Source organism: Patagioenas fasciata, chromosome 11 (genome assembly GCF_037038585.1).
Source record: "Patagioenas fasciata isolate bPatFas1 chromosome 11, bPatFas1.hap1, whole genome shotgun sequence".
NCBI lineage: Eukaryota > Metazoa > Chordata > Aves > Columbiformes > Columbidae > Patagioenas > Patagioenas fasciata.
Window position 1 is genome coordinate 26,754,396 of NC_092530.1, and position 25,791 is coordinate 26,780,186.

Genomic DNA, 25,791 nt, shown 5'->3' on the forward strand with positions numbered 1-25,791 from the left:
CCCCATCTCTTGCAGACAGCTTGGTTCACAGAGGATGTCCCCAATCCGCTTTGCATAAAATGATTTCTATCATCTCCGTCCAGTTTTCTCTCTCTCCAAGCTGCGAATGCTCAGCTCGGGGTAGGACGGCCCGAGTGTCAATTGGGGCGCCCATCCCGCGGCCGTTCGCAGCCCAATTTGGAGCGGGGCGGCCCCGCTCTGTTGCATGCCGAGGTCTGCTGTCCGATGAATTAATTCCAGATCCCAATGTGGGTGTGGACTTCAGCTGGGCAAAGTTTGGCTACCCTGGCTTAGTCATTATTCTCTGATGGATCTCTTGGTGACAGTCGCTGCCCCTATTGTTCTGAGGTGAGCCCCCGTGGCAAGAAACGCGAAGGCAAGAAACAAAAGGATATAAAGAAAGGTTACGAAATCAAATTCAGCGAGGCGGGGTTATTGTCCCTCCGTTCCGCCGCCTCTGTCCTCCATCTGAGACGGGGTTTCGCAGGACAAAAAGAGAAGAGCAGCCACGGGACAGACGGACGGACGGACAGACAGACGGGGCTTGCGGGGCAGGTCCTGGGGGGAGCGGCCTCAGTTAAACCACAGAGAAAGGGAGGAGGAAATTATCATCAATTCTTAACAGTTTATTTCTTTACTGGGTTAAACAAGGAGCGGAGAAAACCTCTGCCCCAAAATACAACAGAACTGAAAGCATTACAGGTACAGAGACTATTGAACACAGAGAGTAGTAGGATAATATTTTTAATACAACTGAATTATAGCATGGGTTCGTGTTTTCCTTGGGGGGGGTTTGTTTGTTTCTTTATTTTTTATTCTCTTTTTTGTCAAACCGTTTTGGAAAATAAATGTAGTAGGAACTAGTGCAAAAAAGTTCTAAACATGAAGCACAGTGTATAAAATGGCATAAGAAAAGCGTCCCCTCGAGGACACAGTCACTTCTTATGACGGGGGGGAGAAAGAGAAACAGAAGGGGGGTGGGAACAGAGGGAGCGGGTCCGGGAGGCAGAGGCCAAAGCTGGAAAGAAAGAGAAACGGGGCAGGGGCTCAGAAAGAACATCTCGACTTCAGCACTATGGGTTTATTCTCTTCCTTTATTTTTCCCCTTGCCACCATGTACTGTAAAAGGACCTTTTCTTTAGACTTTTGTTGGTGTTTTTATTGTAGGTCTGAGCTCTGTAACCACCGACGTTCCACAAGCACTTGAGAAGGGTTCGGTCACAAGCAGCCTGGTCACAGTCCCAAAGCCCAACCAGCAGGGACGCCCCGCTCCCCTCTGCGGCCCCTGTGTCCCCCCCGGCACCCGCGGGACAGACAGACCCCAAACAGCGTTTCCCATGTCCCAAACGGAGCAGGGCAGGAGGGTGAGATGTTTTCCTCAGGGATCTTCCCAGCAATTCCCCTTAAGAACCCCGCTTTTCCCACCGTGCGCCACCGTGCATTGGGGTCCCTCCCCATTCCAGACCCTGTGAGCCATGGCAGCACCTCTGGTTCTGAGGCCACCGCGCCAGCGTCGCATCTCGAACAGAAAGGCTCCAAGAAGCCAGATTTTGGGGTTGGAAAAGAACACAGAGCTTGGCCAGGGGATGGTTGGGGACCTGGAGAAGCGGATTCCGCAGGGGACCGTCCCCAGGGTGGGTGACCCGAGTCCCCCCAGCAACCACGGCCGCCCTCCAGTCCCTCCAATCTGCTTTTTTATTGAGCCGCTCGGCCCCAACAAAGCGGCTGGATGCTATTTTAAGTAGAACTGCTTGAATTCCTTACAAATTGCTATTCTCTCCGGACCCACTGCCACCGGTCCCAACTGTGCGAGCAGGAAAAGTGTGATTGATTTGAAAGGGGTTTTTCTTTTCTATTTGGTTTTGAAAAGGAAAGGTTTGGTGGGAAAGGGCTGTTCTCGATGCGCTTCTCTATTTGAAAACAATAAATCGGTCATAATTATCAATATGGCTTGTTTCGACAAGTTTCAAAATAAAGAAAGGTCTGGCTTGAAAAGTCTTTTTGTTTTGCAACTCGAGCACGTACGGTCCCCAAATAAATACATTTAAAAATGGTAAAACCGAACCCAAATTGCCTAAGCCAAAACTGATGGTCTTTGTCCAGTTTCGGTTTCCAACGAGCGAATTTGTGGACTTCCTGGGCTGAAAAAGGATCATCGTAAACCGCTAACGAGGCTGGAAACCCCTCCTGACCCTGCTTCCTACAAAAGGACCAGATGGGCAGCGGGCTTGAAAACGTCCCAACAGCTTCTAAAGGGAATTACCTTGGGGGATGCTCTTCTCTGCTCGGCCGCGGGGAACGTGGCTGTGAAGCGCCAGGATATTCTGATTTTCAGGATGTTTGGGGGCTGGCGCTCAGGGGACAATGTGGTGACGCACGGGACCGGGAGCAGTCACCCAAATTGCTCCATGGGCCAAGAACACCCGAAAAATTGCTGCTGAAACGCTTAATTCCTGCACTATAGATGCTGGGAGCTGAGCGGGCCCCGCGGAGCTGCCCGGATCAGGCTCCTTCTGGGGAAAAATGGGGCGATTTGGGGGGTTTTGTCACGGAGGAGCGGCGCTGGGATGCCCGAGAAGGCTTGGTTTGATGGGCTGAAGTAGATGGTTATTAACGTCCCGCTGCCCTTCCAACCTTTAAAGGATGATGTACATCCGCAGGGACCTCTGGGGCCGGGCGACAGGACCCTCCATCGCCGCAGATAGCGGGGATTCGCTTTGGAACGCGGGCAGAGGAGCCGGCTCCAGCGCCGCCCGCAGCCCCGGCTGGCAGTGAATGAACTGCCCTGACATCTCCTATTGAAGCAAAGCAAAATGTGTTGAACAAAAACCAGTTCAAGATGTTTTCCGAGTGTTGCCAAGTTACTCAACATGTTCTGCTTTAGTTGTCAGATGCTTTCAAAGCGATTTCCCTAACTCAGAGCACGAATGGTGAGGGCTCTCCCTGGGAATCTTTCGCCTGGGGCTACCATGGATCTGTATTTTCATAAGAAAAAGGCTCAACTAATGATTAATCTTCACCAGAGGAAGCAGGGCCTTTCTTTGGGATTTTTCTTCAGTTATTTTTAATTAATTTGTACAACTGGCAGCTACATTAAAGTGCAGAACCCAGGACCAGCGCTGCAGAAGGGCAGGACCCAGGTACCTTTTCTCCTGCATCCCAACCAGGGACAGCATCACCCTCGCCCCCCCATCCTGGGGCAGAATCCCCCCTGTCCCGGGGGTGTTTTCCTCCCAGCAGAGAGACGTTTATCCACTGTTGAGTTTTACACATTAATCCCAATGCGTGGCACCTTTTTTCAGGGAGAAGAAATAAGATTACGGAATAAAAAGCACCTCGGTTTTAAAATTCCCGGTAGGATAAACGCAGGTGGTGTTTTCCAGGGGGGGCTCCGCTGCAGTACCTGCACACGTGGAGCAAAAACCCTTTTTCCTCCTCATCCCAGCCACATTCACTCCATGTTTTAATAAAAATAATGTCAGTGGCATTAACTGAGACAATGTTAACGTCTCCTTTCTGGATGTTTCTCTTGTACAGCAAAGAGAAATCTAATATGGATGGAGGATTATTGAAGTTGTAATGTCAGACCAAAGAGAAGATTTTTATCCGACGGCCTTATAATGATGGACTGCGACATGCGCCGCTTCCAGCTGCTCCGGCCCGCTCTGTGAACAGCCGCGTCTGGATCCGTTTAACGAGATTGGCAGAGTGTTGAATGCAGCATATGGTGCCCTAAAACCACAGAACTTATTGACGGCAGCCCAGACTCGCTAAATAAAAGAACTCCTTCCAAAAAGCCTCGCTCTGTGAAGACTCAGCACTTTCCTCCCAGTCACACTAGGTAAAAATCCCAGCCCTGTGCCTGACCCCCCCGGTGCGTTATCCTCATGGGAACAGCTCCCGGGATGCTGCAGCCTGGAAAACCTGTGCATCTCTTATGGGGACAGCCCCGCCGAGCCTCCCCCTCCCCTGGTGCAATTACAGCTCCTTAATAACCACACTAAAGACCCCAATTTTGAAGCGGCTCAGGCTGCAGACCCGTGGGGTTGCAGCGTGGGCTCCCTGTCCCCGAGGTGCAGCTTGGTGGCTGGTGTCACAGACTTCTGTCACAGCTCCCGGTGACTCCAGCCAACCCCTGCCAGCCTCCCCTGCTCCCTGCAGATAAACCGGGGATGATGGACCTCGGCAGACAACACAAAACCCCCGCGCTCGGTGCCACCAGAGACCGCCCGAGCCTGCGCTGCCCGCTCCATCGCTCTGCTCCGCGCCGGGGTGGGCACGAGGGCACGGACCCCAAACACACGCGTGGCACAGAAAACCCAAGCCTGGAACATCACGGACATCATGAAGACCACGAACACCGCATTGTCTGCGCAGGCTCGGGCGCTGCTCAGTGTCACCCCGGCACACAATGAATAGGGCCGGTGACTCAGGGCCACCGGCTGACGCACCACACTGGGCTATTCTTCTCTCTCTCGATGAGTCGCTCGAAGACTGGCCGCAGCCTATCTGCGAGAGAGGCGCCTGGAATCAGCTTAACTCTTGGCAGGACATGAAAAATCTAATTTCGCTCAGAAGGAGTTGGATCTGGAGGCGGGCGCAGGGCTCCCTGGGTGCTTTTGCGAGTCATCCCCGCAGCTACACCGCTCGCTGCTCAGCAGCAAACAGGATTTGGATCCCTATTTCCTGAACTGTTGCACGTCCAGGTTCTCACAGGGGTGTAAACTAGGCTGAAAACGAAGAATAGTTAAACAAGAATCGTCCTACCTTTTCTGGGTAGCGACAGCAAGGAAATCTGCTCAGGAAACCTGCATCTTCCACCAGCACCACCTCTCCTAGCCCAGCAACCGAGGGACAGCGGGTTCACAGGCTCTGTATCTGCGGGACTTTGGTAACAGGTAACTGAGAACGTGTAAACATCACCCCAAAGCTCTGAGATTCAAGTCAAAGCAGAAATCAAACATCCAGCTGCTTCCCAGAGCCTCTTTGGTCTGGAAATAGGCTGGAAATGACCAGGAAAGGTGTTCTTCCCCCGAGATGCTGGTACTTCTGCCTCCCTCCCTCCCTCCCTCCCGCCGGGTAGGAAGCAGCTTTGCCCACAGGGCTCTGCTTGGGTTTGCTTCACCTCAACACGCCAGAAACCACAAAACTCTTCCAATCCTCAACTCCACGGAGCCTCCCAGGGATCTGGGATGAGTTTGAGATGCAGCAGGACATTCCTCCTGCTCCATCCATCCCATGATCCCCCCGGGAAGCATCAGCCCAGAAACAGAGGGACCGTCACACGCATCCTCTGTAGGCAGCGAGCAGGTTCACATCCAGAGCATGACCGGGACATTTCACAGCTGCCTCGTGCTAAAACGCACCCTTCACCCACACCCAGAATGAACTTTCTCGTCTCTGGTGCTCGGCCCGGAGGCGCGGAGCTGTCCCCGCCATGTACGACCTCACGGCATCCCTCCTGCACACAGGTCCTGGTGGGCGGATGCGGAATGTGGGAGTTTCCTAGGAAAGCGGGATCTGACGCCTGTTTGGGGCTGGATCCCTGGATTCGCTGAGCTCAGGTTAAAAAGAACAAACACGGGAGGCAGACGAGGCCGCACCAGCCAGCACCTTGCCCGGCCCAGCCCAGCTCTCCCAGCCGGGCTCCTGCAAATTTTCTGATCTGGGGGGGCACCCATGGATAAAAAGTATTCGCAAAGCCTCTCCTCCCCAGCTGGGCTTCATTAGCGCCTCTTCTTTGTGTGGGAGACTCTCCCTACAGGCCAGATTTCTCCAGCCCTTTTGCCCAGTCCTTCTGCCATCCAGCCCATGATTTGTAGCTAGGAGGGACGGAAGGACGGACGCCTTGGACACGCGGTCCCTGGCTTACCCTGCGCACTACCGGGCTCACATCTCCCCAACTCCCCTCGGAGACCAGGGCTCCAGTCCGAAAGAAAGTAAAACAAAGGTTAAACCAAATCATGAGGATGCTTGGCAAAGGGGGAGATGGGAACGCTGGGGATGCCCCTCCTGCCCCGTGTCTCCTCCCTCCCCACCTCCTTGCACAGAGGAGCAGGAGAGGCAAGGCTGGGGGAGCAGCTCGGGGACGTCATGAGACGAACCCCGAGCAGTACCACAGTGTAACGTAATTCTGTCCCACTCCTGCCCCCCAGATCCCATCAGCGAGGGGAACGCACGCTGAGGACACTGCACCCCACGAGGATGCTCTGCCTTGAACTGGTGGGTTTTCCCCGGGACAGGAGCTGTGCGGAGGGCTGCTGCCCCCCACCCTGTTGGGATTTATGGACCGAGGAGGAAAAGAACCGGGGGCGAGACCGACCGTCAAACCCTTGGCATCACTGGTGGGCACCCAAGGCACTCGCAGCAGGTGGCCGGGAGATGCGCGGCCGTCCCACGGGGACCCCTTTTCCGCAGGGACCCCTCCTCCGCAGGGACCCCCTCCCTCGGCCCCCCCGTGCCGTACCTTCCCGCACCGGCATCTCGCCGCGCTGCCCGGCTGCCACTGACCGAACCCTTCTCAAAGCCGAGTCCCGCAGCCCTGTGCGCATTAGAGACTCTTCATCACGGGGATGCCCCGCGGCGAGCAGCTCTTGGGGGTATGTGCGGGGGTGTGTGTGTGCGTGTCACCCCCAATCCCGTGCCTCCCATTGGAGGAATAGCATGTGCCCCCCCCTTCGTGGAAAAAAGATCTGGCATTCTTCTTGGAGGTCGGCTGTCCCCTGTGTGTCACTCGTCCCTTGCCACGCTCTCTTCCAGGGCAGGGAGGCTCTCCAGGCTGAGCCCCCCGCCGGCCGCCCCACCGTGCACGCTGGAGAAGGACACCATGGTGTGGAGAAGCATCAGGACCAGCACGCAGAGCCTGATCCTGCTGCTGCCGAGGCGAGACCCTGCGGAGACCGGCAGCAAGGACGGGGAGCGGGGCTGGTGGTACTGGTGGTGGTGGTGGTGGTGGTAGAGGTGGTAGTGGTTGTGCCGCTGGTGATGGAGGTGGGGGTCGTGGCGGTGGAAATGGAGGGACTCGGAGGCTGTGGACTGGGGGGATGTGTTGTCGCTGCTGTCTGGGGGGTGGTCGCAGGAGTCCCATTGCACCTCGCAGCACTTGGCCTCCTCGTCGGGCAGTGGGTTCTCCAGCAGCCCTGCGGGAGGAAAGCGGAGGAAGAGGAGGGTGAGCAGGAGAGGACGAGCCCTGGGACAGAGCCTGAGAACCAGGACACCCAGACACCCCCCGGGACTGGTCGCCCGTGGGGCTGTGATCCTGGACCCATGTGCAGAGAGCGCAGCCCTGGGACATGCTCGGGACAGCCCTAAGGCTGCTTGTAGCAGTTAAATGTCTCAGCCTTGCTTTAAACCCATCACCTCCAGCCCCTCGCATGCTTGATTAGCTTTCAATTAGCGGAAGGGCTTTAATTGCTGTGTCCCCGTTAACTGCTTACACCTCAGGCACAGATGGCCATGTCTCGGTGGTCAAGCAGCGTTTCCACGCTGAGCCTCCTCCCCTTCCACCCCAAAAAGCCTTGAAAACCTGGCTTGCAAAGCACGACGGGGCTCACGAGCACCCACCTCTGCCCCGGCCCCTGCTGCCCCCCGGGTGTGCGGGACCCCGTCCCCGCTCCCCGGACCTCCTTACCCGTACAGATGAAGCCAGGCAAACCTCCATAGATCAGCTCGTCATTGTCCGGTAACACGAACGGGCACCTGGTCTGCACCTCCAGGCAGTATTGCTTGCATGGGATCCGCTGCCGGCACTGCTGTTGGGTCACGTTGAAGTACTCGGAGCACAGCCAGGCCTTGTAGACAGCCTAGGAGAAGCCACCGAGAGGGACGTGTCACCTCCCCAACGGCCGGGGTAGCCGAAGCATCGCAGAGACACGAGGGGGAAGGGGAAGGGAGAGCTCTCAGCTCACGCCAGAAATCACACAATCATCAAATCCCAGTTGGAAGGGACCACAGGGATCATCTGGTCCAACCTTTCTTGGCAAAAGCACAGTCTAGACGAGCTGGCCCAGCATCCTGTCCGGCTGAATCTTAACAGTGTTCAGTCTTGGGGAATCTGCCACTTCCCTGGGGAGATTATCCCAATGGCTGATTGTTCTCATCAGGAAAAAACTTCCTCTGGTGTCAAATGAGAATCTCCCCAGGAGTAACCTGTACCCACTGTCCCTCGTCTTTTCCACGGGACTCCTTGTAAAAGGGGCATCTCCTTCTGCTCTGTAGCCACCCTTTAAATCCTGACCACGGTGACGAGTATGTCAGTACATAGGGGTCACTTACTGAACTCACCGGTCAACTAAAATAAACCGCCGAGCTGCTGGGGCTGTGGGACTCATCTTACAAGCTAAAACCACCACAGAAGCAGAGCAAAGTAACCACACGGAGCCACGTCCCCTACACACGGGCACTGCAAGAGATCACAGCGACTCGGCCAAGACTGGTGGCCCAAGAGCTCGGGCCATCGTGTGAAAAGTCCAAGCACCGCTTATCCCGTCCCAGAGCATCTCCCCCCCCAGACACCCCAGGGAAGGGCAGGGATTTACATCTGCTCTACAGCGCTTTGGTCCCCAGCAGCTCTGACCACAGGCCAAGGGACAGCAAAACGGAGCGTGGGCTGAGCCTTTTTGACCGTTTCCAAAGGTGCCTGCCCCGGGCTGGTCCCTCTGCTACCAAACGTCACCTTCCTCACCCATCCACCGGGTTTGGGGGGAATTCCTGCCCCCCAGCCCATGCTGTCCCCCTTCCCCAGCAAAGCCCGGCTCTCCCCTGCACCCGCCGTGCGTTCGTGCCCATGGCGGCCGGGCGGGCACGGCCCAGATGGCTTCGGTTAAGACCGTATCTCCCGCACCCCTCCTTATCTCCCGAGCATCAGGCACGGGGGGAAATTGTTTGTCTTTGCTGTAAAGGGGAGGGAGATCTCTGGTTTCTCATGGGGAGAAATCATTCCTCAGGCTGCAAGAAACAGCAGCAGCCTCGGTGGCACTTCCAGCTCATCTCTGGACACATCTGGGCACTGGGGACACAGTGAAGGTCACGTTAACGACCACAGCCAACTTCCTTTGAAACCGAGTCGAAAGGACTCCCCGTGATTCAAAGGGAATGAATTTTCCCTCCTCGGCGTGCTTGGAGAAAAACCCCGTGCTCCTCCTTCCAGCTGCATTTTTATTTTCTGGAGGCTTTATAACATCGCTTCTTTGTTTCCCCATGTTTCCATAGATCCTTATCATCGCTTGTTTGGACCCCGGTAGTGTCTCAGAACTCAAGCTAGTTGGGAAATTCTTGGCAAGTTATTTTAGTTTCTTTTTTTTTTTTTTTTCCTGGAAAATGCCAAATCATGAAAACCAGAACGTCCATGGAAGTGTGCCGGTTCTGGTGGCGCTTTCATCACAAGAAGTTTAATTGGGAGCAGGACACAAGGCTTTCAGAGCAGCCACCAGCCCTGGCGTCGCAGCTCTCAGCCGGGCTGTGGGAATTCAGCCCTGCTTTGGCTCCCCGGCCCCTTGCACGTTCATTGCTCAGGCCCCAAGCCATCCAGGCCTGTCCAGGTGGGACACGTCCCCCTCCGCTCCCAGGACTCGGCCAGTCCCGCTTTCTACACAATGCTGTTACTTACCCCCTCAAGCCATAACGTTTTCAGGATTAAAACCCAGCTGCATTAACTGCACCGCAAACAGCCTGCGAATTTAAACAAGAACTAAGAGATGCACCAGAAAAAAAAACCAAAGATAACTCGCCACTTGCTTTTTGTGATACGTCATTTGGGCTTTTTCTATGCAACAAGTTCCGCAGCACCAACAACGTCCCGCTGCTTACATCTCCCTCTTGCACAGGCTCGCCAGTGCTCCGCGGTTATAAATAATAAATAGCAAATGGATGAAGTGCATATATACAGCTCGCAGGGTTGTATGCGACCCCAGCACCCACCCGCAAATGAGTCAGGAATGGGAAAGGGATCAAACCTGCAATGGGCCCATGGCCCCGTGGGGCCGGCGGGGGCTCCCCCAGGCCAGGGTGCTGCTCCCCACGTCCCGGGACCAAACCCTCGGGGGTGCCACGGGACACAGAACTGCTGGATGTGAAGCCCCACAAGCCACACGTGTGGGGTGACAAGGTCACCCAGCACAGCCGCGGGGACCCAGACAGGTGCCACTGGTGTGACCGGTCCCAGCGCGCGGGTGGAAGGAGCAGATGGGACACACGAGCTCGTCCCTCCCGCTCACCCCGTTTTCCAGGCCCTTGGATTACACATCTCCACCAGCGGGACCGTCTCGTGTTTCCCGAGGAGCTTGTTTTACCACTGAAAACACTTATTTCGCTGCCTACCAGTTTTCCTTCACACTTGACCTACATTTCTCCATCCAAAAGTTCATTCCCTTCAATCACTCCACAAACCATCCCTCTCCCTCCTCTGTGTTTACACACTTCTAATATTTGCAGATGTATCACGCTCCCCGTTTAGTCATAACTTTGCCAGGCTCGACTGATTTACTCTCTCCCATCTCCGCCGAGTCTCCCTCCCAGCCCTGAATCATCTCCCTGTCTCCCCCGCGCTGCTTCCCCGGCCCCGGTCACATTCACGACTCCAACCAGGGACATGCCCTGTCCCCTGGCAGAGGATGGTGGCTGTCACCTGCTGTCCCAGCGCTGCCTTTGGGCTGCAGGGACCTGTGGTTTGGTCCCACAGGAGACTCCCGAGAGCTCGGTGGGAAGGAGCTTGGGCTCAACCCGCTCTCCTCTGGAAACGCAGCTTGAAGGAGCAGACTCCCCGTGGATCTGCATGTTCTCCCCCTGAAATGTTTCTGTTGACTCAGAGCAAGAAGTTTGGTGGAGGGCTGGGGTCTCAGACGACAACATCCCCGTGAATTTAATGAAAATACTGAGCGAAAGGCTGCAGGGAGCTGGCGGCACCACAGCCACCGCAGAGGAGATGCTCTCACCCAGAAACCGTGCCCAGGCACCAGGACTTTCCAGGTGCCTTTTTCCCTTTTCCCTTTCCTTCCCAGGACACCCACCTGCCCTGAGGGCAGCACTGGAGCTGTGGGGTGCTGACATGGGGTGCTATGGGTGCTGCAGCGGAGATCCCCAGGCTGTGCGTGATGGAAATCACCCGGACCTCTTCAAAAGCGCGGTGCAGAGCTGGTGGAGCAGCAGGGCCGGCACGGGAGCGGGCAGATCTCCAGAGCTCCAGCATCCTCCCGTCACACATCTGTGAAAATCAGCGTTCCCAGCAAGGACCAAACTCCCCGGGATGCTCGAGCAGCAGCCCCAACACTTTGCTTTTCCCATAGCTTTCGATATGGCCGAGCTCGCCCCACGCGCTCTGCTTTCTCCTGCTGCTATAAAGGACGCGTGAGAATTTAGGGCAGGAAGAAATTTATTCTCGGCTTAAATCAATGGGGAAAGCTCATTGTTTTCCATTCTTGCCCTTTATGGTTTCTTCAGGAAGGGAGCTGGGTTGCAATCAGCGTTTCTTCCATTCTGTTTTCGCTTTTTGGCTGATCTCCAGCCCCGCCAAGTAAATATAAGTGACCTGAACTCCAAAAAGCTCTATTTTGGTGCCTTCCTCCTGCATGTTTTAGCTCAGAGGACTGGCCAGACGACTCCGAGAAAGCACAAGGAGTTCTGCTGCCCAGGAAAGGGGCCAAGCTCAGCCACCCGATTCACACGCAAGGAGGAGGACAGGCTCTCCATCTGCATCATAAAAGACACTAAAGGAACCCAGAATTAAATGGATTTCCACCAGCTACCTGTCTGCTCACACTGCCACCGACCCCTGCAAGCAGCAGGCAGATGTCCGGACATTTTGCAGTTGCTTCGGTGCCAAATCGAGCTCCTCGCTGTCCGCACCAGGAGAGCATCCCCCACCAAACAGCTTTTCCAGAGCCTGTCTGCGCTCTTCCTATTTCTGCACAAACCAGCGTACTCATTTTTTAAAGTACTTCGGCTGTTTCCAATCCGGTTGCTGCCAGTGCTCTGCCAACACCGCCACTGCCTCCTGAACCGCCCCAGCTCAGACCAAGGGGCCGGGATGCAGCAGCATCCCTGGGATGCGGCGCCTTTGCAGAGGGGACGGTGCTCAGGATAACGTGGATTCCCACCGGGACCACCAGCTATAATTCAATCCTCTTTTCCCATGAGAGCAGGAAGCAACGCTTGGGAAGTTTCCCCCAGGATGGTGCAGGGGGCCCAGCCCCGCTCAAACGAACCCTTCTACTTAATCAGAGGCAGGGGCAGCATCCCCAGCCCAGCACCCGCTTTTCTGGCAGGGGGATTTGCAGACCGGCGGGGAAGCGGGAAACCTTGCCCTACAAAATAATCTCATTTTGTATAGAAAAGGCAAGGCTGGCTGTGTTTAATTGCATTATTTGGCTCTTTTGACTGAGGAAGCCGCATGGGGCCGGGCGGTCCATGAGCATCCTGCAAGATCCACCGCTCCCTCGGACCAGACCCCCTGCCCAAAATCCTCCTCCCCAGACCCCCCCACCCACCTGCACCCCAAGGAACTCATCGGGACACCATGTACACCCAGCAATCCCTGCCAGCCCAAAACCTGCCCGCTCCCTCCGTCCCGCACTCACAGCTCCGCCGTGGCCTGAGATGAGCATCTGGAGCGGCTGCGCCTCATTAATCTTGGACACAGGGAAACGAGCGCTGCTAATGAGCCGCTCGGGCATCTCTCCAGGCTCTGGCACATCAGGATGCAGCGCGGGAAGCAGGACACGCCGGGGGGGCACAGAAGAGCCCCCTCGGATGGCAGAGGATGAAGGGAACGCTCACGGCCACAGCCAGGAGTCACAAACACAGGCTGCAATGCCCAATTACTATTGTATTCAATTACTGCCGCCTGCCATCCTGACATTAACAGTGCTGAGCTTTACAAACAGCTTAGAAAAACCAAAAAAACCCAACCCACAAACAAACCAACCAAAACCCAGCTTTTCTATAGGCCGTTCTAACACCATATCTGTAACAGCTGTAACCCCTTTGATAGCCCTGCAGCTGCAGCATCCCTGCCTCGCCACGTCCACATGCTCTGGTTTGGGAGATGAAAAAAAATCAACCCAACCCAACCCCAAACCCCACAATTGTGTGACTATTGTTTTTTTGTATTGTTTTTACTTCTTTTTTGTTGTTGTTGTTTAATATGATGTTGAGTTTTGCCCGGCGATGACAGCGCTGGAGCCGTGCATCCTCCGTTTCACAACTGGGGGCTCCGCTGCCCATTGTACCCCGGTACTGTCTGTGGCTCCGGGCACCGCGCTGGAGGTGCCAGTAGGAACAGGGACAGGGACACGGCGCTGGGAATGGCACCAACCGTCCCCTGGCCAGGGAACCTCAGCTTCCCACCCACATCCCTTGAGCTCCTTGATTAAATCACTCCCAAATCACCTCAAAGCAACACAAGCCGGAGCCACCTGCTCACAACACCTCAGTGACCTCATGAAGAAGCTCGTAGTTTTCAGCGTTTTAGTTTTTATTCCCAGTTCCGAATCCCCCTTCTTTTGTAGAAGGGAAAAAAAATAAAGCTTCCCCAAAATAACCCCCCTCCAAGCTACTTGAAACAAATCTGAGATGCACACAACTCCCTAAGCGCTCGTCTTTGAAAACTCAGAGAAAACAGCTTTAAAGCACGACCTCCACACACCTTATACGCTCCGATCCCAGGTGAAAATCTTATGGCAACAAAGTTCATGATACTGGGGGGTGAGCACCACATTTACGGGTTTATTTCTTTGCTAATCTGCGCACGGCACCCGCGGGCTGCTGCGTGCAGAGAGCAGCACAAGCTGGGTCTGATCCCAGCAGATGCAGCTCTCGCCTGGGAACCAACCCAGGAGGAATCACCCGGAATTGCGGTTTGCCCCCAAATGAGAGGCACCCCCTGGAAGGGCGGAGAACACCGGGCAGCCCTCAGCAGCGCTGAGCCAGCAAGGAAAACAATAATCATAATCACACTCATTAACGTCACAGCTGCACAAATGGAAAGGCAGCGCCCACTGCCAAGCCCTCTCGCTTTCCACAGCCGGTACCTGTGTCCCCACGTGTCACAGGTCCCCTCATTTCCCTGCACCCTCCAGCTGCCCAGTCCCTGCCCAGTGCTGCCTGCAGCCCCTTGGCTCCCGCCACAGCTCCCAGTTTGCCCAGTGCAGGTTTGCCATGGTGGCCCCGTGGCCACTGGGACGTGGACGGGGCTCTCCCCGCGGTCCAGCCACCAGCCCCGCACGACCACTCCTGCAACAGGCTGTTGAGACCGTATCACTGCTCAAAAACACCACCATTCCCACAAAATAATGTTTCAGTTTAATCAGCAAACTCCGCCTTGGTATCGACGGGTCCTTCCTCCAAGAGAGGATGATGATGGGGTGGAAGGGCTCTGCTCACTGCTGCCCACAGACCCCAACTCTTGCTCCAGCACCCGTGTTGGGTCCCCCCGCACCCTGGGTCTGTCCCCTTTGTTCACCCTCTGATTTCTCCCGGCAGCGACCACCCGCCCGTGGACAGTGTCTGGTACAATGCAGCCCCGATCCTGGTGGGCTGCCTGCAGGTGCTGCTGTGAAATAAATGTATATAAATGTATATAAATGTATATAACCCAAAGTGTCCATGGAGCCTGTTCCTTCTGGAAGCGCCTTGGACTGGGACACCAGCTGTGTCCTGAGAAACGTCTGATGGGCACAAGCCTGAGGGAGAAGCAAAGGCAGAAAGGACTGGTACTCCCATGACAAGCGAGCAAGTCCAGAGCACTGCTGTGTGCTCTCCTTTCCAGAAGGGTTTCGGCTGAGGTTTAGAGAGAAGACCAGCTCGCCAGGATGGTGAGGCCAGGACTTGAGTGTGAAGGGATGTATGTGAGCAGGGTAGACACCAGATGTGTGGGTCAACGCAGCGACAAAACCCAAATCACCCAGTAATAAAGGAGCGACTCCACCTACCCACGTGCAGACTGGGCAGGTGTCACGACAAGACGATAAGAAATGAAATTTCCACCAAGCAGCAGCCCCGGTGCCAAGGATGCTGTAACACCCCATAGCAGCCCCCAGCACTCGGTCCTGCCCTGCTGCCCTGCGCAGGGGACAAACCAAACCCTAACACAGCAAGTAACCGGGGGGTTAGTCAGCAGCCTAGTCTGCTATTAGCCCAATTAGTTACAAAGTAATTAGAGATTGCTATGAAACTGAAGATGAACACGATGGAGTTGGGACAGTGGGAAAGTCAGGTCCCTGCAATCTATTAGCATCGCTTGAGGAATCTGCTCCCATTAGATACTGCTGCAGCCAGGAGCTTAGCAGGGTTCAAAAGTAGATTAAACATTCATACAGATAATGAGAACATCCTGTTACATTAGATAAGATATAAAAAAAAATAAGGCTAGACACTTCAGTGCCACGAGTCATCCATTACCCAGCAGCTGATGGGGGAGAGGAGATGCTCCCGGCCGGATCGCTCCTCAGGGATGGTGCCGCTGCCAGCCGTGCTGCGGAGCTAACGGGGAACGCTGGGCACGGTTCAGAAACACTGAGTCAAATGGCTCGGTTTCCACAAGCACCTCTTCGGATGTGTCCTCTACGTGCCCAGTCAGCTCGGTGTGAGGTTGCGATGCTCCAAGAGCTTCCAGCCCCAGGAACTCCACCGAGCGGGTTTGCTTTGTGGACACGGGACAGGGAAGCCCTGCAGGCTGTTGAAGAGAAGCAGCCTCACGAGGCCATTACTAAGGTCCAAATAACTAAGAGGTGCACAGCTCCAAAGCACACACCTAGAATTCACCAATCACAGGACTTTGGCGTTGCACGTGCCTTGCACAAGCATCTTGGCTTAACATGCAGGCAGATGCATCCTCAAACACAGAGATGTCTGACATCTCAGAGAGCTCCAGGGTGGGAGCAGGGACTGCAAGAAACATCTCAAACATACCCCTGGAGAGCTCTGCAGACCAAGGCACATCCACACCCCACAAATATCCCCTCTCCCCACACTGGGGGCTGCAGACCTGTTAGCAACAGCCCACACATGGTGGGGGGAGAGCAGCTCCCCCTCATGAAATAATCATCACCAAACTGTGCCTGCACCTCCTGCCCAGCCCAGAGAGGGGTGAGGACATCTCTCCATCTCCATGAGCATCTCCTGCCCCAGCTGGCCAAGGCTGAAGCAGCAATTGGTAATGTGGCTGCTGAGGAATGTTCTGGCTCAAGGTTTGAAATGCCAGTTCTTGGAAACCGCAGCGCGTCCAGGGAAGGCGGTAGCTCAGAGATGCTTCCCTGGGCTAGAGTGGAAATTCTACTGAAACCAGGACCTGCATGAGAAAGGCTGGGGGGTCCTGAGGTGGGATGGGACCTGCCCTCACCATCTCCAGCAGGCACCAGAACTTTGGGGATGGTGTTGGGAGACCCTGCTGTGAGGAACAGATCACCCAGAGCTTCCCCCCAGCCTCGGGCTGGCAGTAGCTGTTTGTGTCAAGCACGAGGACTTACCTCCTTTTACTGCTCACTGCTTGGTTATGGAGTCACTCTCCCGTCTCCCCAGGCCAAGGGACCTGCTGCCAGCCCTCCCACCCCTCCACCCAACAGAAACGCTGCAGAAGCTGCTGTGCAGAGGTCAGACATCAGCTGGGATGCCAAATACATGTATTTTTTACTTGGAAGGGGGTGTACTGTGCAGGCAGCGTTTCCTTCTGCAGCCGGGCCAAACAGCAGCGGGATGCTCGTGCAGGCAGGGCTCTGGAGAGCCAAACCCTTACCAGGTGATGCCATTTCTAACACAATGGCCACCAGCAGAGTTTCGAGGAGCCCACTGCATGCACACAGCATCACTTCTCCCCCTGGCACCCCTGGATCGTGGCTGCAAGAGAGGCCCCGCAGAGAAGCTGAGAGCAAAGGCAAGCGGGGCGGAGGAGTGAGGCCAAACCGACAGAGCGTCCCCAGGGCAGGCAGCTGGGGCTGCAGGCAGCGGGGACAGACGGCCACTCCTCACCCAAGCAGCCTCAGCAGCTCACTCACAGATTTCACTGTCCCTGAGTCACTGCCCTTCAAACGCCAGCAGAGCTAAGCTTCCTCTGCGCGGAGCCGGGCATGAGCCGCATCCTAATGGCATCGCGGTGACACCGGGGACAGCCACCGGCAGCCAGGGGTGTCCTGCGCTCCTGCCTCTGCTGCAGGCAGCTCTGCAGGTGGGCAGCACAGGAAAAGCCTCGTGGGGCATCTGGGCTGGGGCTGTTTCGATGAGACCCCGCTGGGGCTGCTGCGCGTACCCAGGGGAGGCCGGGCTGTGCGCGATCCCTCCCCTGCACAAAAGGCTCCTTTCCTGACGCAAACCTGCCCGTCCCTGCACGGGGAACACGTGAAGCCCGGTCCAGCATGTCCTGGGTTAGGCGGACACCACGTGCATCCTCTTCCCCCTCTTGGTGCTCAGCTACGGGGAAGGTGCAGCACGGGGATGCTCGCAGGGCTGGCAGTCCGTGTGACACCAGCAGGTCCCTTTGTCTGTGGGGACAATGCGTATCGCTGCCTGTTATGAAAAGCAGCATCACAAGCTGTCCCCAATCCGGCCCACCCCAAGCAGCTGGTGGCAGTGGATGTGTACAGCAAGTGGGGACCACGGCGGGGGGGTTGTGTCATTTTGCCAGGTCACACATTTTGCCGACGCCGTCACAGACACTGCTGAGCCCACAGACTCCCAGCAGGACCACGGCACGTCGGACGCTTTCCAAAAAAACACCGTTAGCCGCTGAAGCACCGCACCGCGCTGTCACCGCCGGAGCTGAGCCTGCTGCTCCGAGGAGCTCCGTCCACCCCACTGGTGAAGCCCCCGTGGACTTCATGCTCACAGTTAAGCCCCTGTGGACTTTGCGCTCCCAGGGATGGGCACAGGCAGAGAGGAACCCGGGCTCGCACACATCCAGCCCCAGCGGGGACAGGAACAGGCGCTGGCGTCTGCGTCACTTGTAGCTACTCGGTGACAATCTGATGGAGACAGATCTCGCGCCCTCCCTCACACTCTTCCCTGCGCCGTTTGCCAACCTGCCTGTTGCTGCACACACACTCGCTGCCTTTATAAACTCCTATTTTTTCCCCTTAAGCACCACTGCCAGACGTTAACAGTCAACCAGCCCAAAGCAGGCAGCCAAACGCCTCTGAAAGCGGCAGGAAACCCCCCCATTCACTGGGGGAGCACCCCCAGCCACTGCCCCCACCCCAGGCTGCTTGGCCCCACAGCAACCCTGGGGGTCCAGACACCGGGCACCCCCAGATGTCCCAACCCCAAGCAAAGCTCAGCACTGTCCAAGCATCAGCTCAGCATCCCCCTTCCCACCCATCCCAGGCACCACTGGCACATTTCTGACACCTTGACACTGTTGTTTTTGAATTGCAGAGCAAACTCCTTTCATCGATGAGTTTTTGGTTCTTCTGTTTTTTGATCTTTGATCTCTATTTTCAAACACCTTGGTGGCACCCGAGACAAGGTGCAGGACCCAGCTGGGGGCTGCGGCTGCCGTAACCGCACGCCAAAACCCACACAGCCCCTTTGTTCCAACTCTTTATGCAGTTTACCCCTATCTCTGTGCACGCCTGAAAAAGCCTACCTTTGCTCATAGGGAACTGGTGTGTAATGCACTTGGCTGAGCTCGTGCAGGTGGCCTTGCCAAAACTGCCACATTACGGACTGTGCTGATCCACTAGAACTGCTCTGGAATTTACTCTGCAATGTTTCTTCACCTCTCAAAGTGCCGGTGAAGCTCCAGCTCAGCGGAGCTTGTTCCTGAGGAGAAGCTGCACGTCAGCCCCCAGAGCCGCCCGGGTGCTGGGGAGCAGCCTCTGCCCCCCGGGGCCCTGCAGCACCCACCGGGTCAGCGATGCTGCAAGAGGGACCTGGTGCCCACCCAGATTTGCTACAAGCCTCAATATTCATGGAAACTGTAAGGTGGGAGCCTCGCTCTGGACTTGACATTTAAAAACAAACCAAAACAAAAGAGCAAGTTTTGCAATCCAGGCTTGGAGCCAGAGTGCACCGGGTTGAGCAGCGCCGTGGATAAGCCCAGCCAAGCTCAACCCGAGTGCTTCTGTGGAGGTAAAGCTGCTGCTTTGGTTCTTCCCAGAGGCTTCCCCAGCCCTGAGGTGCCCCCAGGACGTTGCCCTCCCAAAGCTCCCAGCCCCGCTGTGCTTGAATTTCCAGGAAGACGCTCTGCGGGGAGGGATGCTGAGCAGAGACACAGATTGCTGATGCTGTTTTTGGCTAAACAGGAGCAAGAGAAACACATTTGCTCTCCAGGCGCTCGGCGCAGGCTGTGCCAGGCGCGATGCTGCGGCACCTTGCAGAGGGACCGGCCCCCGTCTCTCAGCGCGTCACCTGCGCGCTCGCGGCAGGGAAAACACCGGCACGGCGCGAAAGCCTCAGGACCGAAATCCTGCCCTGCCAGGCTCTCCCGGACGGGATAACGGGGAAACCAGAGGTGGAGAAATGGATCTGGGAGGGCTGCAGCGGGGTTCAACAGCCACCAGCCCACGCGTGCAGAGAAACCCAGGTAATCTAATATAATTTGAGATGCTACAGGTCCTGTCCAGCCTCTGTTCCCAGCCCTGGCCCTGCAGCTCTCGGCTGTCAGCCCTTCTCTCTCCACAGCTTTGTTTCTTGCAACCTAATGAGTCCTTGATTCAGCCGGCTTTGTCCCATAGATCTTGATTTTCCCCAGTACCAGCGGGAGCGTGTACTTGTAGAGGAGCTCTGGGTAGCGGCTGTTGGAGAGGGAAACAGTACAAATGGCTCTGCCTTTGCAGAAGCAAACCCCTCGTGTGGCGGCGGCTCGGCTGGAGCAACGCTGCGTTCTGCCTGTTCAGAAAAAGGGAAAAAACGGCAGAAAACAGCCGTAAGCATCACACAGGGCTTCGCTTCGGAGGGACGGGCATTTCTTCCTGCGCTAAGTCCTGCAAAACCTGAGCCGACAGTTCCCCACAGATCCCGAGGGACATTCAGCTGCAGCGTCCCCGTCCCCGACCTCCTCAAAGGTCCCTTTGGAAGGACGCTACCAACAGGTCACCACAACCGCTCAGTGCAACAAGTTTATCGTGTCTCGTAGCAACAAATGGTACAAGTCACGCAAGAAGAGGGGAGATGGAGGCGGCAGGTGGCTGCCCCCAACTCATTTAATGAATTTTTCCCTCCTACAGACAGAAAACCACAAGTATTCTCCACCTTTTTTATGTTCATCAGCACCAACCAGCACCACGACAGAAGTTGCCACTTGGGTCTTCTCCACTGCAAGAGGCAAAACCTATTTCGGAAGACGGATGGACCATGTGGACCCGCTTTGTCCCCTCCCTCCCCTGTCCCCATGGTGCTGGGGGACCTGCCCGCAGGGGCTGTGAGATCCAGCCTGCACGGAACCCCAGCCCACGGGAAATGCACACAAACAATAAACCCCATAAATGTATTTTCAGGTTTCACTGTCACTCAGCCATAGGGATTTTTGGTGTTAGTTGTAGGAGTAATAAGTAAAACACTTTCATAGTATGATTTGGAAGCTGTCGGTGCCGCACGGGAATAACAACAACGCACCCAGAAGAGTGGGATCTGCCTGGGGATTATTTCCAAGCAGAAAATAAAAAGGCCTGGGAGAGTATTACAGCAATGAGTAATCCAAGCAGCTGAGTTACAGAGACCCCACCATTTCACAGCATCTCTGTCTCCTGCAGCTCCCAGGAGACGTTGGCACAGTCTTCCCCAAGCATTCCCCAAGCTCCGGGCACGGACGGATCCAGGGTTTGGACGCTGGGGATGCTGCTCACCCCCAACAGCACCTGCCTTTCCGCTGAACCCGGGGTTTTATGAACAGGGAGCGATGGGACTCACGGGTCTCCTGAACATTCAGCCGCTTCTAAGTTTTCAACCTGCTGCATAAGAAGGAACCGGCTGCTCCGGCGGGGCTTTTGTTGTTGTGTTAAAGCAGAAGCAATCAAGATCCAAAACCACCCGGGCGATGCGGCTGGCACAGAGCTCTGCGTGTGCTGCTCATCGAGCCACACGGCTCCTCGGGGAGGGACTGCGGGGGGCTGCGTGGCTCTGCAGAGCGAGCCTGCGTGCAGGTGAGCTGGAGCTGCCCTGCCTCCCCGCCTTCGCTTCTCCAGCCGCTCCAGTGGAGCGGGAAGGCTGTGAATGGGAGGCAGCGGCGCGGTGCAGGACCACGCACAGTCCCCTGCCACACACACACATCCAGCCCCAGAAATCGTATTTAAATCCCATCTCCCCAGCTCCAGGGCTCTCCGCAGCCAGAGCCCTGCTATGAGGATTTTGCGGGAGCTGCTCGCGCTGGCTGAGCTGTCTATTCTGTGTTCCTCCACTCTGCTCCTATTTTGCTGTCACTTGCTGCCCTACGTTGTTACCATCAAGCGATAGCTCTCTGCTGTTGCTTATAAGCGGGTATTCACACGGGCAGCGCGTAGCCACAAGTCACATCAGAAAATGCAGTATTATTCAGCATCTGGATAGGAATTACAAATTCAAGCTGCTTTAAAAATCCCGCCAGCTGGATTTTCCAACGCAACGAGCAATTACAGCCCCTGCTGAAGTCCAAAGGACTCAAAATCGGGCCAAAACTCGCTCGTCACCACCACGCTGGATGAGTTTGGCGTTAGCCTCATTTCACAAATGGGGAACAGCCACTGAGAAGGCGAGGTTGAACCTCACAGCTGTGGGAGTCTAAAGGCACCTAAATGCATATCAAATCACCTTAACTGAAACGAGCAGGAGCCGCGAGGGCTCAGGCCGGTTTGTGCAGACTTGGGCACACGCTGGGAATGCCCTGGGCGAGCGCAGACAGGTTGGCTCTGCTGCTTGTGCCCTCCTGTTGCTTCCCAAACGCCGCCTGTGAAACGGCAAAGCTGGTACTCACAGACGCTCTAAGGATGCGACCGTCACCGCGACACGGAGCGAGCTGGGAGGTCAGTGCCTTGCTGCTCCTACCTCCAGCTCTGCATCTTCTAAGCTCGTTTCCTGCGTTCTCATCAATGATGTTAAAACCAGGGACACTTAATGAAGACTCATCTGAGCACGGCTCTGTTTCTAGATGCTTTACAGCCCATGGCAACATCTCCTTGCCCAAGACACGAAGGTAATGATTAGTTTCTTGTCTTTCTCTGCTACTCTCTCTAGGTTTTTATACCAGTGAGTACAAGTCAGACTCAGCACTAAGCCTGAGGCGAGGGACATCTGTACAGGCTACAGGAGACAGCTCAGGAAGCCCCCACTTCTGCTGCGCCCCTGGAAACAGGAGCACAATCCCTCCATTCGCCGTGGAAGGGGAGCAGCAGGGCCAAACCGCTTGGTGCAGGCTGAATACTACGTGCCTCTGAAACTGCGGGGGGGATTTGGGCAAGCAGATTGCAATTACCTGGCCTGGCACTGGCCCAGAACACCGGCACTAGCTCCTTTCCAAAACCGACTCCTTTCAAAAGTGATGCAGAAGCGTGGGCCTGAGAGCAGCGGCCAGGATCTCGCCAATGTGTCCTTGACGAATGGCACCAACTCAGTGTCCCCAGGACTGCACCCGGTGCTTTCCCAGGGGACAAGCGCCACACCAAGAGCCACCCACACTGCCACCATGGCTCCAAGTGTCCCTCAAAACTGTCCCAGAAGAGCAGTGTCCAAGCACCATCCTGCCACCTTCCCTCTGGGACACGGCTGTGAGGAAGGGAAAGCAGGTTTAACTCCTGAGGCCATCATGCTCCCTGGAGGTGACGCCTGGAGGGAGCACGCACAGGTGAGCCAGGCAGCCCGGAGCAGGGGGAGCCTGGTGACAAGGCAGGGGAGCGCCCAGCAGAACTGCTCTGGACCGAGATGCGACCGCAGCTCTCGCTTTGGAAAGGGACAGCACTGGTCTGAGGCTTGATCTGGCTGATGCTTGGGGAGGCAACCCATTTGCCTTCAGAACATGGACTGGGGACGGGCAGTGATACTGCGGGGAACACCAAGGGGGAGGCACATCCCAGCACCCCCAGCCTGTCCCCCTGGGGAGAAGGGGTGGAAGGGCTGCAAAACAGCTGCTGCGTGCGGGAAGGGGCTCCAGCACCGCGATTCATCTCAGCTTGCCTCCTCACCTCAGCTTGGTGATGGCCGGGCAGAGCCCTGGGCTGCCCCAGCCCCACGCAGCACCTTCCGCAGCAGCAGCAGGCCAGAGGCAGCGGTGAGGGGCCCTGTACCTCCCCGGCTCGCCCAGGGTGTGCATGGATGTATGTGCATGTGTGCGCATGGATGTACGTTCCTGCACACACCTAAGGCGGCGCAGGCAAGGCTGGCAGGGAGCAGGGTGTCAGAAGGTGTGTGCAGGGACATGTGAGTGCACGCACGCCCCGGCGAAGCCCCGCTCTGCCCTCTCACTCCCACCACCCCTTCCTGGCTGCCCCATGGGCTCTAGACGCATCGCACTGGCACGGCCAGGATGTGGCTCGGGGGCAGCAGGAGACCCCCAGCCCGTGGGCAGGAGGGCTGTGCCACCCTCCTGCAGCTGGGACCCCCGGGGCTCGGTGGGGCTGCGGGACGGCATGCAGCTCACCCGGCGGCACGCACAGCACCCCTTCCTACCTTGCAGTCTGTCAGGCAGGATCTGACCGAGTACTCTTCCGATTGCAAGTACTTCTCCAGCAAGAGGTCGAACTCCTCGTATTTTTCCTGAGCGTGTTGGTCCAGCCGCTGGTACGCCTGGACGCAGCTGCTACAGGCCTCCCCGCCCAGCGCCCCGGCCGCCGCCACCATCAAGTCCACCATGAGGTTGTCCACGCTGCAGTCCAGGCCATCCGGGCCGGCCATCTCCCGCAGCAGGTCCCAGATCGTGTAAGTATCACAAAAGGAGAGGTTGAAGTTCCTAAAGTAAGCCTGCAGGAAGGTCCTCTTGGAGGAGGGAGAGGCGAAGAAGGGGGCGACGACGGCGGCGGCGGGGGGCGAGCGGAGGGGAGCCCCGGCCAGGGAGCCCCGCGGCCGCTGCAGGGCGTGCAGCCGGGCGCAGGCCGAGTCCAGGTCGCCGCGGGCGGCGGGGCAGGGGCCGGCGGGGCCGGGGGCCCGGCTGAGGTTCCCCAGCAAGGCCTCGCAGCTGCCGCCCGCCGGCTCGGCCGCCAGCAGGGCCCGCGGCCCGCGGCTCCGCGCCCGCCCGGCGCCGCTCCGCTCCCGCGCCCGCAGCTTGGCCCCGGCGCAGAGCCACAGATGGTCGGAGAGGAGGACGGTGAAGAAGAGGAGCGAAGCCAACGAGAGGCGCCATTTCTGCGCCCGCTCGGGGTCGGCCACCGGCTTGTCGCTGCGGCGCGGCGCGCAGCACACCGCCCCGCCGCCGGCGCCCCCGCGGGGGTACATCCAGGCGCCGCGGATCATGCTGCGGGGGCGGCGCGGGGGGGAGGCGGCGGCGGCGGCGGCGGCGGGGGGGAGCGCCGCGCTGCCGCCGCTGTCACCTGCGGCCGCCGCGCCGCGCCGCCGCCGCCGCCACCGCCATGCCCGCGCCCCCGCCTACAGGCCGCCGCCGCCGCCGGCCGCCGCGCCGCCTCGGCCCCGCTCCCGCTCCCCGCCCCGGCCGCGGAGCGCCGGCCGCCGCTCGGGGGCATGCCCCGGGCCCGCTCACTCGGCTTTCCGCTTCCCCGTCGGCTGCGCCAGCTGCCGGGCCCCGCCGCGCCCGCCGGGCCCCATTGCCCTCAGTCTGTCGCCATCTTCGGCCGCGCCGCCAACACCTTGAGGAGCCGCGGCGCCCTGCGCCTGCGCGCCCGCCCGCGCCCCCCCCGCCGCCCGTGCACGGCCCGGCCCCGGGCCCCGCCGGCCGCCCGGCACCGGCAGGTGCCGTGGTGCTGAAGGACAGCTCCGCCCGCCGCTGCCGGCCGCGCCGCGGGCAGCGCGCCCCGGGGAGCGGCCGCGGGTCCCCCCGCGCTCGCCCGGGAGCCCCGCAGTTGTCCCGGCCTCGGCCCCGCTCGGGCCCCGGGCACAGCCCCGTTGTGCCGGTACGGGACGGATCCTGCGCAGGAAGGGGTCGTGGGGCGCTCAGCCAACAACGAGGGACACGGTGCCCGCGGGGTCGTGGAATCGCAAAGTGTCCCGAGTCGGAAGGGACCCACAAGGATCATCGAGTTCAACTCCTGTCCCTGCTTAGAACAACCCCAAAATTCACACCGTGTGGCCCTACAGCTCTCCCGTGGCAAACACACGCCGGATGTCCCGTGGGTGCTTGCTGCCTGCTCGCCCTCCGCCCCAACAGATCCAAAAAGAACCTGAAACAACTCCGTTTCTGGGTCACCAGGAGTGACATCTGAACAGGCAGCTACTAAGAGGAAGCCAGCTTCCAGGGAATATCGCTTCTTTGTCCCAAACCCTGTTTGCACCCCAACAGGGGTTTCTTGGGCTAGTTAAATGAGACACTACTAGCTTACTGGCAGCAAAAACCAGAGCTCTGCAATGTGAAATCCTGCCCTGAGCAGAGCAGCAGGCAGAGCCTGCTCCAAGCTCCCTTCTCTGTCCATGAAGCCATCCTCACCCTCGGACACTAACCTGGCTGTGGGAACTGGTTCAAGTGTTCCTACTTCTGGGGTTTTCATCAAGCTCTGTCCCAAAGTGAACCAACTCTTTCGTGCTGGAGCTGGTTGTCTGGACTCCCCCAGGCTGACCCGGGTGGGATCCTGCAGGCACAGGGAAAGTCACCGGAGGCTTTGTCCTTCTCCCGTTTATCAGCCTGACCTGTGAGAAGAGCGAGCCCAGCGGGAAAGGGGAGCTCATACTCAACAGTTAGCTCTGCTCTAGCTGAGGCACTGAGGTGAGAAAATATCTGGTGTAGAGCCAGGAGAG

The 25,791-nt window shown here is 57.5% G+C and overlaps 1 protein-coding gene across 2 annotated transcripts; it reads right to left on the minus strand.

Annotated features, from left to right (window-relative positions):
• Window positions 1-605: 605 nt before the first annotated feature.
• On the minus strand, window positions 606-24,365 carry NALF2 (NALCN channel auxiliary factor 2). 2 transcript variants are annotated; one of them, XM_065846198.2, is made up of 3 exons: window positions 23,560-24,365; window positions 7,655-7,802; window positions 606-7,139 (listed from the first exon to the last, which is right to left on the minus strand). In XM_065846198.2, exons 1-3 carry the CDS (start codon window positions 24,337-24,339, stop codon window positions 6,730-6,732), a joined length of 1,338 nt encoding a protein of 445 aa, XP_065702270.1. In that variant the 5' UTR covers window positions 24,340-24,365; the 3' UTR covers window positions 606-6,729. The 2 variants fall into 2 exon arrangements, with proteins under 2 accessions (XP_065702270.1, XP_065702269.1); XM_065846197.2 differs by having other exon boundaries at window positions 7,631-7,802; window positions 23,560-24,364.
• Between the last annotated feature and the right edge of the window lie 1,426 nt (window positions 24,366-25,791).